Source organism: Tinamus guttatus, unplaced genomic scaffold, assembly GCF_059628265.1.
Source record: "Tinamus guttatus ecotype Peru unplaced genomic scaffold, ASM5962826v1 Tinamus_guttatus_pri_ptg000397l, whole genome shotgun sequence".
Lineage (NCBI taxonomy): Eukaryota > Metazoa > Chordata > Aves > Tinamiformes > Tinamidae > Tinamus > Tinamus guttatus.
Window position 1 is genome coordinate 1,800,603 of NW_028288931.1, and position 13,272 is coordinate 1,813,874.

The window sequence follows — 13,272 nt, forward strand, 5'->3', positions numbered from 1 at the left end:
GTCCCGCAGCGCTCCATCTACGACACGATGAGGATCAACGAGCAGATCGACCAGGGCTCCAAGCTCAGCCAGCCCTCCAAGAGCACCTTGGATAAGGCGGACGGCAGCACCATATCCAGCAACGGGACGCTGGGAGCCTCCAACGTGTTCGAGTCGAGGCCGCCCGAGGCCAAGAAGCTGGACGAGAGGGTCATTTTCGACGCGCTGAAACTCAGCAGCGACGTCTCCAAGTCGGCGCCGGCTCCGCCCAGGAGACGGCCGAATCCCGAGCGGAAGGAGAACGTCAACAGGCGCTCGTGGAAGTCCTTCATGCCCCCCAATTTCCCCGAGTTTGCGGAAAGGATCGAGGCCTCCCTGAGCGAAGTCTCGGAAGCCGGTGCCTCGAATCCCTCCCTGCAGGAAAAGCGGGAGTCGGGCGCCCTGTTAGCCGAGAGCTCCGGGCGCTCCGACCGCGGGGAGCCCATGTCCGAGTCCCTGACTTTGGAGCACGTCTCCAAAGCGGCCGGCGCCGCGGACGTGTTGCCGGCCAAGCACTTAAGCGAGGACTGCTACGAGTATTCCCAGGAGGAATGCCGGCCCCTCCTCAATCCGGAAGATCTCCCCCTTCCCAGCAGGGACTTCTCCCGGGGCCGCAGGCTTCCGAGTGCCACCTGGCCACGCACGAGGAAGAACCTGGTCAGGGGCAGCCTGAGCGACGGGCACCAGGAGACCCTGGAGGCCTCGGAAGCGGATTGTGTCGTGGAGAACGTCAACCTCTCGCCGTGCCTGAGCGAGGAGCTGCTGGATTCGGGACTCAACATCCTCCTCACCTCCAATCTCCGGGAGAAAACGGAGTCGGAGCTGAGATTTGAGGAGGACGAGCGATGGGTAATGATGGAGGAGTGGGAGGAGGCGTCGCTGTCGGAGAAGGGAAAGACTGTTCTGCTGACGGATGAGAGGAAGAGCTGTTGCTTGGCAGATATTTTGGAGGAACGGGAACAGTTCCCCGCCGCAGACCCTGCTGCCGCCTCCGGCCCGGGGACGCCGTGTGGCCATGGGACATCGGAGCCATCCGAGCTCGCGGTGGCCGCGGTGCCGGGGCCGGCCGGGCCCGCGCGCAGCACCGAGGACGTGGCCGTGCAGTGCGAAGCCGAGGACTTTGCCCCGAGTTCGGAGCGCTCCGCCAGCCCCCCGGGCCCAGAGCCGCTCTCCGACACGGACTCGGTGCAGATGTTCCTGGAGCTGGAGCAGCAGTGCCTGGACGAAGAGGAGGCCGACGGAGCCGTGTCCCTGGAGCTGGAGGGCCAGGGCTCCCCGTTAGGCTCGGAAGGACCCGACCCGCACACGGGAAAACTCTCCGAGGGCGCCGCGGCGGCGCGCGAGCATCCGGCTGCCTTCGAGGCCTCCGCCTCCGACTCCGCCGTCGTGTCCGACCTGGAGGACTTGGACGGCACCTGCAGCTCGCAGGCAGCGAGCGCGCTGGAGCCGGGTACGGAGCCCTACTCGGAGCGGGAGACCTCGGCCATCACCGCGACGGACTCGGATGGCGCCGTGTCCCCCGTCGCCGCAGCGGGGCCGGTGGCCGGGGACGCCCGCGGGGCGCTGCCGGACGAGGAGCCGTGGGCCGCGGCGGGGCCGGCGTCTCCCGAGGGAGACGGGAGCTGCGTTTGGGGCCTGGAGGGGACAAATTCCCGCTCGGATGTTTCTGCGCTGGGAAGCGCCGCTAACGGGGACGTGTCGGGCAGCGCAGGGGCAGCGGCCCCGGCCCAGGAGCCCGGCTCCCCCCGGGAATGCTCTTTGCCGAAGGACACGGAGGGGCCGGAGGCGGCCGGGAGCCCCGGGAGGCTGGAGCAGCTGCCGTCCGAGAGGACTGAGCTCACGAACTGGGACATCCCGGAGCTGCTCTCCGAGGAGGAGCTCACGGATCTGGAGAAGGAGAGCGACGCCTCGGAGGGCCGGAGCCGTCCAGCGGAGCGCGCGGACTCTCCCGGCGGCTCCCCGGCCTCTTCCCCTGCTGGCTCCGCATCGGAGCTGGGCTCCGAGGAGCCGGCGTGCGCGGCGGCTGCCGAGGGCCTCGTGCCGGAGACCCTTCCCCGGGATGAGATCCAGGCGCCGGCCGCCCGCGCGGGCGGATCCCTGCGGAGCGCGGCCTGGGCTCCGGAGGCGGAGGCAGAGCCGGGCGTCCTGCAGCCGGGAGACCTGGACTTGCTGTTCGCCCTGTTCACCGGAGCCTGGGAGGACGGAGCGGCGGCCGTGGAGCCGCCAGCAGGGACCATCCCGGACACCGGGGTCGGGCTCCCGGTGGCACCGGCAGCTGCTGCTGTCCTGCTCCGTGCGGAGCAAGCGGCTCCGGAGCTCGGTGCTTGGGAGGTCCCGGCAGCCGCCGGAGATGCCCAAGATCCGCGCACTTGGTGCCTGCCCTCCGATGCCGCCGTGGGGCTGGAAGAGCCTCTGGAAGCGCCGGCGCCGTTTGCGGATGAGCCCGTGGCCGCCGTGCCGGGTGTCCCGGTGCTGGAGGATGCCCTGGTGTTCCCGGGAATGCCAGGAACGGCGTCGGAGGGTCCGGCCGGCGGCGCTGCGGGTGCCACAACGCCCAGCACGCCAGAGCATCCCGAGGAAGCGCCGGCTCCAACGGAGCCTCCCGGAGCATCTGGCCTGGAGGGACCCGCGGAAGCGGGAGCCAGCGCGGAGCCGGGTCCCTTCCGCGCGCCCGGCCAGCGCGCCGCGTCCCCCCCGGCAGATACGGAGGTATTTGTGCTGCAGGCCCTCGCGGGCGGCGTTTTGGGCGCAGAATCGCCGTGTTTGGGGCCGGGGCGGCTCCCTCCCCAGCGCAGGGGACTCGGGAGACCCCTTCCCCTCCAACCTGCAGGACTGGGGCCGCCTCGCTCCCTAAACCCTCCTCCCGGGCTTTCCTGGGGCTTATGGAAGCGCGTTACGTTCGCTCGGACAAAAATTGCAGGTTTCGCTGGAAAGTTTTTTGGGCCAGGACCCACCAGGGAGCTGCTTACCGCATCCCGAGAGGAAAACGTGCAGAAAACTAGGGAATAACATTCCCTAGTGCTCACTGCAGGGCTTTGAGGTGTGTGGGAAGGCGACCCATCCTGGAAAGGGCTCCGATTCCCCCTGCTGCTTCGGGATTCGCTCGGGAGCGCTCGGGCTCCCGCTGGATGCGTTGGGTTGTGGGATGCTTCCTGGGAGGTGCCCAAGCTCCGGGAATGCCCCCGTGGCCCACGGGATGCTCAGGATCACCGCCGCCCACGGCCGGGCTGCCGCGGGATTGCAGGAAGCAGCTGGGATCGCGGGATGCAGCCGCCCGGGATGAGCAAAGCAGCGCGCGGAGGGATGGCTGGGAGCTCTGTGGAGCGGGGATGAGGAGGAGGAGGAGGAGGAGGAGGAGGAGGAGGATGAAGAGGAGGAGGAGGATGAGGAGGAGGAGGAGGAGGAGCGGGTGCCGACGCGCTCCTGTCCTCAAGATGTCCATCCAGCCAGCTCATCCCGCGCGCCTCTCCGTGCCGTGGGGATGCGCTTCGGAGCTGACTCACAGGGAGCTGGATGGATTAAACCCTCGGCGTCTTCAGGGCGCCGCTCCGGGCCCTTCGCTTCCCGCTCATGCCGGTCTCGCCGCGTGCCCGGGCGGCTCCCGGCGCCGGAGCAGCTCGTGCCGGCCCTCGGCGCGCCGGAGTTATCGGCCTGGGCCTTTTGTGGCCTCCCTGTATAAGCGGTAACAGGAGAAGCGCCTGGGGAGCGGGTGGCTCCGTCGCCGTTGGCTCCTTGTGACCGTAGCGCCGCTCTCCTGAGCAATCGGCTCCGTACGGCGCCCGCTCTCCCATTGCGGAGCTGCGGGGAGTTTCGCATTTTGCAATCTGCGCTGGAGTTGCTTTTTTAACATTTTGACCCTGTCCCTGTTGTGTTTGAGGCCGCCGGAGGAAGCGGCCGCCTGAATTCCCTGCTTTTCCAAGGGGGAAAGCGTCGCGAGCGGGACGAGCGCGGGCGGCCCTCGCAGCGGCGCTCCGGCTGCCCCGCGCTCCGGGTCGGCTCCTCGCGCAAGGCCCCAGAATAAACAATGAGCGAATCCGCTCCCTTTTTTGGGGATGGCGCCGTTCCTTCTGGGAAAGCCGCTTCCCGGGCGCGGGCTCCGCGACGGAAACGGCCCCGGCTGCCGCCTCGGCGGGTAATTCCGGCCGATCCGAAGGGCTGATAAAGAGCCCTTCTCTCCGGCCTTTCCCGGCTCGCTCCGCTCACAATGGCGCGCTTCACGCGCGCTTCGGTTGCCCTCCTCCCCCTTCCCTCCCGTCTTTTTGTTTTTAGAAGCTTTTCCCCACCGGATTCCCAGGCGGGATCGTGCCAAATATGTGGCGCGATAAATGACTTGCACATTCGTTGCCTTTGTGTTTCGAACCGCCGCCCGGTTCCCCGCGCGGGTCGTTGCAGCGGATAACACAACTTCCCTGGGAGTCGGGTCTTGCTTCTCGGCAGCATCGTTACCAGAATCCCTTGGGTTTTTCCCCGGGAATGCGTCATTTCCAAACCAGCTGGCTGGCCACAGCCCGTGCTCTAAGCTCTGTGCGCCTCACCCTGGGACCAGGGCTTTGGAAAGGAGGATTTTCCTCTTGGAAAGCAGAGGAGGCTGCATGGGGACTGCGTGCGCCGTGCGTGTTGCTTCCCCAGCTCCGTTCAGTAAAGTTGGAGCAACGCAGGCAGCGGTAGATGCTGCATCTTCCCTGGAGAAGAAAACCTGATGCATCTGTTGCATGATGGAGCCAGGGAGGTGAAGGGCAGCCCACAAGGTCTAAAGATGTTTTCTATCCCACCTTTCCCTTCCCAGACGTTCCAGAAGGAACAAGTGGATCCTCTGCAGCTGAAACTGCAGCAAGTGAATGGAGTCGGTCAAGGGCTCATCCAAAGCGCGGGCAAAAACTGCGATGTGCAGGGGCTGGAACATGACATGGAGGACATCAACAGCCGCTGGAACACCCTCAACAAGAAGGTGAGTGCTCAGGGACCACGACGAGGCCCGCGGAGCCGCGCTGGGGCACGGGCTGGGACACGGGGCACGTGAGCCGTCCTCATGGTGCTCGGTGCTCGTGCAGGTGGCCCAGAGGATCGCGCAGCTCCAAGAGGCCCTGTTGCACTGCGGCAAGTTCCAGGACGCCCTGGAGCCCTTGCTCAGCTGGCTGGCGGACACCGAGGAGCTCATCTCCAACCAGAAGCCTCCCTCCGCCGAGTACAAGGTGGTGAAAGCCCAGATCCAGGAGCAGAAGGTGAGCAAGAAGGGGACATCCTTGCGGGGGCTTCACGGAGCGGGGGCTCCGGATAACCAGGCGGGAATTGGGTCCAGCAGTAGCAGATGAGGCATAACTGGGATGTCCACAAGCTGCTGCCATCCCAGCGGGCGGCCAGCCGGCTCCCCCCATCCCGGGGTTACAACCAGGCAGCTGCTTTGCCCAAACCGGCCATTTCCACAGTGAAAATCAGCAGCGTTACTGTCCCGCCGCCTCTGGAAGTCTGCAGCTGGTTCTGCTGGTTGCCCGTGTTTTTCCAGCCCTCGGTTTCGTTTGTGCTAATTGTGTTATGTCAAGAGCAAGCTGGTGTTATAGTTACCAGTTTGGGTGTTTGGACAAAAGGAGTATACAGACTGTAAGAACTAACCCAACGCACGCTCGTGTTTGTGAACATAACAAACCTGGGTCAGAGCTGGCTCTTATGAACACGCAGATGAAAATTCAAGTATTGCCATGGTAAAACATTTAAAAATAAGTCTGTAAAAAAGGCTTAGTCTGTTGAAACTTTGGAGCGGAAATTTAAAGGAAAAGATAAAAATCTAATCTTGGTAGATTGTGAGAGGGTGATGGGGAAGCCTCATAAAACTTCTCTGGAGCTAGAAGTGCTTTGAATCTCTCTAGAGGCGATTTTGATGGTGCAGGAGGCGGCTGGGGTGGGTATCCTGCTTGGCCAGCTCCAGTCTTGATGCGTTTTGATGCTTTTCAGAAGCACATGGAAATCTGGTGTCCCCGGGCCGGGGAACGGTTCTGCTGAGCCAGTTCCATAACTTTTCCCCTTCTTTGCTCTCCAGCTGCTCCAGCGGCTCCTGGACGATCGCAAGGCCACGGTGGAGATGATTCAGGCCGAGGGCGAGCGGATCGCGCAGTCGGCCGAGCTGGCAGACAGGGAGAAGATCGTATCCCAGCTGGAGAGCCTGGAAAAGCGCTGGGCCGGGCTGCTCCGCAGGGCGGCCGACAGGTAGGAGCGGGGCAGAGACCCCTCGGCTTTTCCCCGTGCCCGGCTGTGCTGCCAGCCGCGTTTCGCCCCTTGCACTGTGTGAACCCTGCCTTATCTCCTGCAAAATTCCCTGGTTTTCCCTGAAATCCGGGCCGCGTGTCCAGAGCTCGGCTGCCCAGCTCCACCACATTCCCAGCAGGATCCCTTAGGGACAGGTTGGCTGGCCCAAAGAGGCAACCACGAGCCTTGGTGGGCAAAACCAAGGGCAGGGACAGCTTGTCCTCTACCCCACGGTGCCCCACAGTTTTTCAGAGCTTGGTTATTTGTGTCCATTAAAGGAAAGCCAATTTGTGACCAAAACGGTGCTGCTTCTGCTCCCCTGTTTGCTATTTTCCCGCTGGCGAGGCTGGAGCCGCTCGGCCAAACAGGGGCTTGTTTGGATAACTCCTGCCAGCGGCGCCGCCGCGTTTGCCGCAGGTGTTAACTCCCTGCTCCTGGGATAACAACACGTGGAAAGCAGGCAGGGACTTCTTCCCAGTCACATCCTGGAAACCACAGCTGGAAAACATGGGAAATCAAAGCTTTGGGGGGAGCGAAGCAGAGAGCAACAGTGCACAATGCCGGGGAAGAGCTCAGATTAAACAAATTCCCTTCAGAGGATGGGTGTTATTTTTATTCCTCTAAGCTTTTAACATTTAGCTGTAGTGGGAACATCCTGTTGACACCTCTCTGCTGCCTGAATTTCATTTGCAAGTTGCTGGTTGCTACATAAGCTAAGATGTCGGGATGGGAATGGCTTGCAAGGGCCGGATTGACCTCCGGGTGCTTCCAAAGCTTGCGGAGGAGATGGGCGCTCCGGGCCCAGATGTCCTAGGGAAAGACCCAGGCCCCGCCGGCAGCTGAGGATCTCTAAGGGGACGATGTTAGTGGAAGCCAAGTGGCACAAAGGGACCTTTCTGCTGGACCCTGCGGGAGCAGCTGCACAAAAAGGCTCGTGCTGCAGTTTCTCCGCGCTGCTTTTTTGTGCTGGGATCCGCCACTTGCTGGACAAGGTGACGGCTCCGCAGAGCCGCTTCTGCTCCCTCTTTCTCTGGCTTTGAGTCCTGTGGGTTTCCGCTCCGGCTCCTGCTTCCATGAAGCCGACGAGCCCCTTCCAAGCCGTACCGGCCACGGGGCGATGGGGCAGCTCGGGGCTGCTCCCCTTGGCAGCCTCCAAAAGGGTCGCTCCTCCTGAGCCGCTTTCTTGCACTCCCAACTTAGGCAGAAGCAGCTGGAAGACATCCTGGTCCTGGCCAAGGAATTCCATGAAACCACGGAGCCCATTTCGGACTGGCTCTCGGTGACGGAGAAGAAGCTGGCCAACTCGGAGCCCATTGGCACCCAGACGGCCAAAATCCAGCAGCAGATCAGTCGCCACAAGGTAGGAGAGCTACCTCCGATGGACGTGGCCGCTGCGCGAGGTGGTTCTTATCTGCCTCCCTCATCACAAAGGTTTTCCAGGCTGCGCTATGCCAGGAGGAGACTGCAAACCCCGACTCTCTCTTTGCTTTTAGCCCCAATACAAAGTATTTTAGTGATATCTTTGCCTCTTGCGAGAAAAGCATCCAGATCCGGATGGCAAAGCCGTTCCTGTTTATGTCTCATTTAATTCTTCCTTTATTTTGACGCGCTTTGCCCGTTCACGGGCAGCTCCTGTGTCTCCTTTGTCCAGTTCAGCTGCGTTCACCATTTCCATTCCCTTATTTTGACCCATCCCACGTTTTCGTTTGTTCCTTTATTATTTCCACTCATCTTTTGTTGTTATTTCTGTTTTTTTTTGTCCTTGTCGTCGTTTCTGTCGTCCCCACCCCGGCTCCCAGGCTCTAGAGGAAGACGTGGCGCGGCGGGCGGCCGCGGTGGAGCGCGCGGTCGCCGTGGGGCAGCGCCTGGCCGCGCTGAGCGGCGCCGCGGAGCAGCGGCTGCTGGCCGAGAAGCTCGAGGCGCTGCGGGGCCGCTACGGCGAGAGCCGCGAGCGCGGCGCCCGCAAAGCCGCGCTGCTGCGGCAGGCGCTGGCGAACGCGAGGCTCTTTGGGGAGGAGGAGGTGGAAGTGCTCAACTGGCTGGCCGAGGTCGAGGACAAGCTTGGCTCGGTCTCTGTAAAGGATTACAGACGGGACGTCCTGCAGAAGCAGCATGGCGACCAGCTGGTATTTTCCGTTTTCTTCCATTTTTTGTTATTTTTCTTTTTTCCTTGTTTGTTTGTTGTTGCATTTATCCATTTTGTGTTTCTGGTCTGACTTTAATTTTAAGCGGCAGTGGAACAGGCTTTGCCTTGCTGGGGCTTGGAGACGTATAAAGAGATTTCATGTGTTGCAAGCAATAATTGCAGCCTCCAAATGGGTGTTCTGGGCAGAGGGATACAAAACTTCAAGTGATTGGTTTGCTTTGGGAGTGGGTTCTGAGCATGCTTGGCCACTGTTTGCCTTGGGAAGGCTGGAGGTTGCTTCCAGGAATGTGGATTTGAGGAGCTGAGCTAGGGGTGTGCTGAGCTGGGCTGGAATGGCAGCCTGTTTCTTCTCTCTTAGGGCCATTTCTTCTCTTAGGGCCATGCGGACCTTGCTAAGAGCTTGGTTATGTGAATTAAAGACTGAATCCTTCAGTTTTAGATGAAGATTTGGGTGGTTTTGCTCTAAGATTGTGCCTGGGGGTCCCATAAGTCTTGATATGTCCTAGAGCAAGACAGGCTTGAAGGGACTTGTGTTGGATCTGTAGTCACCTCTCCGTGTTAGGTGTTAAGGAGAGCAGGAGTTGCTCTGCGTGGGCCCCGTCCTGCACTGAGCAGCCTGCAGGACTCGGGGCCCTGCCTGCGGAAGGGTAACGGCAGCTGCTTCCTCCTCTCCAGGCTCTGAACGAGGAGATTTTGAACCGAAAGAAGAACGTGGACCAAGCCATTAGAAACGGACAAGCTCTTCTGAAGCAAACCACAGGTAACGAGAAGAGCTGGACACCTTCTGGCATACGGAGCTCTCCCATGCCCCCGGCGAAGTCTTTACGCGGTGCTTTGTGCTAGTTGGGAAGTTCATGGTCTACAGGGACTAGTTCGGAGGAGACTTTTCTCCTTCGGGATCTTCTCAGAGGGATCTTCTCCTTTGGGATCTCCTCGCCCAGGCCTGCCGAGCCACGTGTGCTCCTTCTGCTCGGTAAATCCCGACTCCCGCCCCCGGCTTTCCGAGCTGGGATTCCCACCCTCGACACAAAGCGCTCGGTGACACTGAGCACCGAGCAGCCCTGTAATGTGACGGATCTTCGCTTTGCATCCAGCTGCTAAATCACATGGAAAGAAGTTAAAAATACGCCAAGCCCTTTCCTAATATCGCTTTCCCATGCTGTAGCAGTTGTCGCTGTTGCCACGTGGGTGTGAGTTTGTGTTTGTGAGTGGGAAGGAAGGTCAGGGTGATGCGTTCCCTTCAGATGTGGTCTGCTCCGAGCAGCTGGCCGGACCTCTGTCCTTGTGGGAGCCCCAGAGCAGGAAGAGTAATTGCAAAAAAAAAAATTGGCTTGCGATTTCTTGTCCTTTTAGCAACAGGAACAGCGGGTGAATAGGACCTTTTCTGGGAGCTCTGACATATTAGTCAAGAACTGAGTTCTGGTGGCTTTAAGGTTTATTGCAAAGCAAGGTTTCACAGCTTGCTTCCTTTCTATTATGGGAAGGAGGTGGAAATTACACGAGCTGGTAGGAAAATGTCAGCTCTAAGAGTAGCTTCGTGGCTGTAAAAATAGGCTTGTTAGTCGCACTGAGCAGAAGAAAAGTGAGACTGAAAGTAGCTATTTAAAATGGGGGCACAGGGCAACAGGCTGCTTAAACCCCCCTGCAGCCCATTTAGCCGGGTGCTCTTCTCCCAATATCTTTATTTTTCAGGGGAGGAAGTGCTGCTAATCCAGGAGAAACTGGATGGGATTAAGACTCGCTATGCGGACATCACGGCCACCAGCTCCAAGGCGCTGCGCACGCTGGAGCAGGCTCGGCAGCTGGCCACCAAATTCCAGTCAACGCACGAGGAGCTGAACAGCTGGATGAGCCAAGTGGAGGAAGAGCTCGCGGCCAGCGGGGGACAGTCACCCGTGGGCGAGCAGATCCCCCAATTCCAGCAGAGGCAGAAGGTGAGACCTGTCGGAAAGCAGCGGGAAAACACTGGGAATCCGGCTGTGGTCCCCCTGGAGCTCGGTGTCACCTGGCTGCTGTGTGTGTGTGTCCCCAGGAGCTGAAGAAGGAGGTCATGGAGCAGCGGCTTGTCCTGGACACCGTGAACGAGGTGAGCCGCGCGCTCCTGGAGCTCGTGCCCTGGCGAGCCCGCGAAGGGCTGGACAAGCTCGTGTCGGACACCAACGAGCGCTACAAGCTGATCAGCGACACCATCAAGCAGAGGGTGGAAGAAATAGATGCTGCCATCCAGAGATCCCAGCAGGTAACTCAATAACCTTGCAGCAGCCTCCAGACGGGGCCCTGGGATGAGACGTGGCGGGTGATTCACGCCGGCCTCGCTCCGGTCGTGACGGCCGCGGCAGGAATGTGAGTGGTGCCTGCCGGGAAGGCCGAGCTCATCCCTGAGCTGAGCTCGTTTCTCACTGAATCCTGGCCCAGCCACATGTGGTTTGGAAAGGGAAGGCTCAGAGGCTCTGGGGACCATGATGCGTTTTCCCCCGTCCGCTGGCTTGCGCTTGCATTAGTAATGGAGCTTGTGCAAAGCCAAAGGCAGGTGACTTTCAGGCTTGGAAACGTAACCCTCTGCTCTGCGAGCAGGGGAATTTGCTCCATGTGCCTTGCAGAGAAGTTGCTTTCAGTGTGCGTGACAAGAACATAAATGCAATTTGTCACTTGTTTCCGTGTCATACACAGCGAGGTCTCTGCCTTGGCGTGCACAGAGTGGCTCCCGGGCCATGCAGCCGTTTTGGGGCCAGGGTCACTGGTGCTGTCGGTGTTAAACCCAAAAGGGCCCTCGTTCCCTGCCAGGGCAAAAGGATAAACCAAGGAAGCCCTGGGTGGAGTTAAAGCTAAATCGGGGCGATTTGTCCCCGGATGTGTCACAGGGAGCAAGACACAGGCGGCATCGCCGGCGTCCCGCCCTGCGCCCGGCCACAGCGTTTGTCCCCATGTCCCCCACTGCCCGTACCGAGGGCCCTGATGACTCTTGTTGCCCCTTCGCCCATCGCTGCACCCCGTGCCCTGTGGCCACGAGCTGCCGGCGCCGCTCACCCGCTGTCCCCTCTCTCTGCGCCGCAGTACGAGCAGGCGGCCGACGCGGAGCTGGCCTGGGTGGCCGAGACCAAGCGCAAGCTGCTGGCGCTGGGGCCCATCCACCTGGAGCAGGACCAGATGACAGCCCAGCTGCAGGTGCAGAAGGTACGTGCGGAGCGTCCCCCTCGGTGCCGGCGAATCCGCGTCCCCAAAGCGTGACCGCGCGACGGAGGAAACGATGGAGGTAGCCCCGTGCTTTAGTTAACCTGGGGGAAAAGCTGGAGCTCTGCCCCTTCTCAAGCTTTTCCCTGTGTTAGCAGCTCTATCTGCTTCTTGCTGCCAGCAGCAACCGTTTAGCAGAACGAGTGTATTGATGAAAACGGGTGCTTTTTGCGTTTGCTTTTTTTGCTCGTTGTTTCCCGTGGTGGGGGACTCGTCTCCCTCGTGGCAGCCAGGCTTGGAACAAAGAGAAGCTGGTTTTTTATATCTCTGGGATGAGATCATGCCTGAAAGAACGTGCCCTTTAAATAAACAGCCCTTTTCTTCCTTACCAGACTCGGCACTCGGTGCAACATGCACGCTTATTGGATTTTGTGCATTTAAAAAAATCGTCGTTATAATGGAGAGGGACTGAACCACCGAGCATTAAGTTAAATTGAGCTCAGCTCGAGTTCCTGCTGCTTGTGGATATTACAAAGCGTGGGGGCCTCGGGGGCGGCAGAGCTGTTGGGAGATGCGGTTCTGAGCACACGGTCTCGGGGGGGAAAAGTCTTCCCTAAAATGATCCCCTCTGGACAGGGCTTGGAGCTGCTCCTTCCCAGACCTCCCTTCTGGATAGGGTTGGAGCTGCTCCTTCCCAGGCCTCCCTTCAGATACACCAGGTTTTGGGTGGGTGGGAAGGATGACCTGGATGGGGACGTTGTCCTGAGCTGGATTCGGTCCCTAATTTCAAATGCCTTTTTTGGATCTTGGAGAGGTTAAGCTGGATGAGCAATGAGGATAAAAATTCCGATGTCTGCGGTGGGAGCCAGCTCCTCGGAGTGCCAGGGGCCACATGTGTTGAGCTGTGTGCGGTCTCTGCGGCGCCGAGCTCCAGCAGGACCCCGGGGAGGCTGCAGGGGGGCACAGCGTGGCCGTGGTCCTGATTTCTTGCCTTTCTTTGGACATCTCCTCTCTGCAGGCTTTTTCCATTGACATTATTCGGCACAAAGACTCTATGGATGAGCTGTTCAGCCAACGCAACGAGATCTTCGGGACGTGTGGGGAGGAGCAGAAAGCGGCGCTCCAGGTGAGTCCATAGGCAGGGGAAACGGAGGGGAGAGAGGAGGGGTTCAGCACTCGGCTCTTACTCCATCTCAAGTAGTTTAAAATTACTCCATCGTTAGTAGTTCCCACCAGTGGCACTTAGCAGAAGTCTCTTTACATTTATTACTCCCCTTTATTGCCGTGTTTTTATTGCAGTGTTTATGGAGTGGGGGGGACAGCGGCAGTTTCTTAGGCTGCTTTAATTGGAATTATGGCATGTGCACATGGAGCACCACCAAAGGCATCTCCTGCTTTTGCAGAAGCTCGCAGCAGGTAGTTGCCGTTCTTCCCGTTTTTGTATCCGCCGCTGACTCTCATCCCGTTCCTTTTAGGAGAAGACAGAGTCCCTGGTGCAGCAGTACGAAGCCGTGAGCCAGCTCAACTCGGAGCGCTACGCTCGCTTGGAGCGCACCCAGGTCTTGGTGAACCAGTTCTGGGAGACCTACGAAGAGCTGAACCCGTGGACCGAGGAGACGCAAGCCCTGATTTCACAGTTGCCCCCTCCAGCCATCGATCCCGAGCAGCTCAAGCAGCAGCAGGAGGACATGCGGGTG

The 13,272-nt window shown here is 60.0% G+C and overlaps 1 protein-coding gene across 3 annotated transcripts in view; it reads left to right on the top strand.

Annotated features, from left to right (window-relative positions):
* MACF1 (microtubule actin crosslinking factor 1) overlaps nt 1-13,272 on the top strand; it is a 114,189-nt gene that overhangs the window by 77,562 nt on the left and 23,355 nt on the right. For all 3 annotated transcript variants that reach the window (XM_088531108.1, XM_088531109.1, XM_088531110.1), the window contains 11 exons: nt 4,805-4,966; nt 5,070-5,240; nt 6,053-6,219; nt 7,459-7,618; nt 8,058-8,384; nt 9,080-9,164; nt 10,097-10,338; nt 10,437-10,643; nt 11,459-11,578; nt 12,594-12,701; nt 13,051-13,269. In XM_088531108.1, coding sequence (XP_088387234.1) covers nt 4,805-4,966; nt 5,070-5,240; nt 6,053-6,219; nt 7,459-7,618; nt 8,058-8,384; nt 9,080-9,164; nt 10,097-10,338; nt 10,437-10,643; nt 11,459-11,578; nt 12,594-12,701; nt 13,051-13,269 — 1,968 coding nt within the window. The remainder of the gene's footprint in view (nt 1-4,804; nt 4,967-5,069; nt 5,241-6,052; nt 6,220-7,458; nt 7,619-8,057; nt 8,385-9,079; nt 9,165-10,096; nt 10,339-10,436; nt 10,644-11,458; nt 11,579-12,593; nt 12,702-13,050; nt 13,270-13,272) is intronic.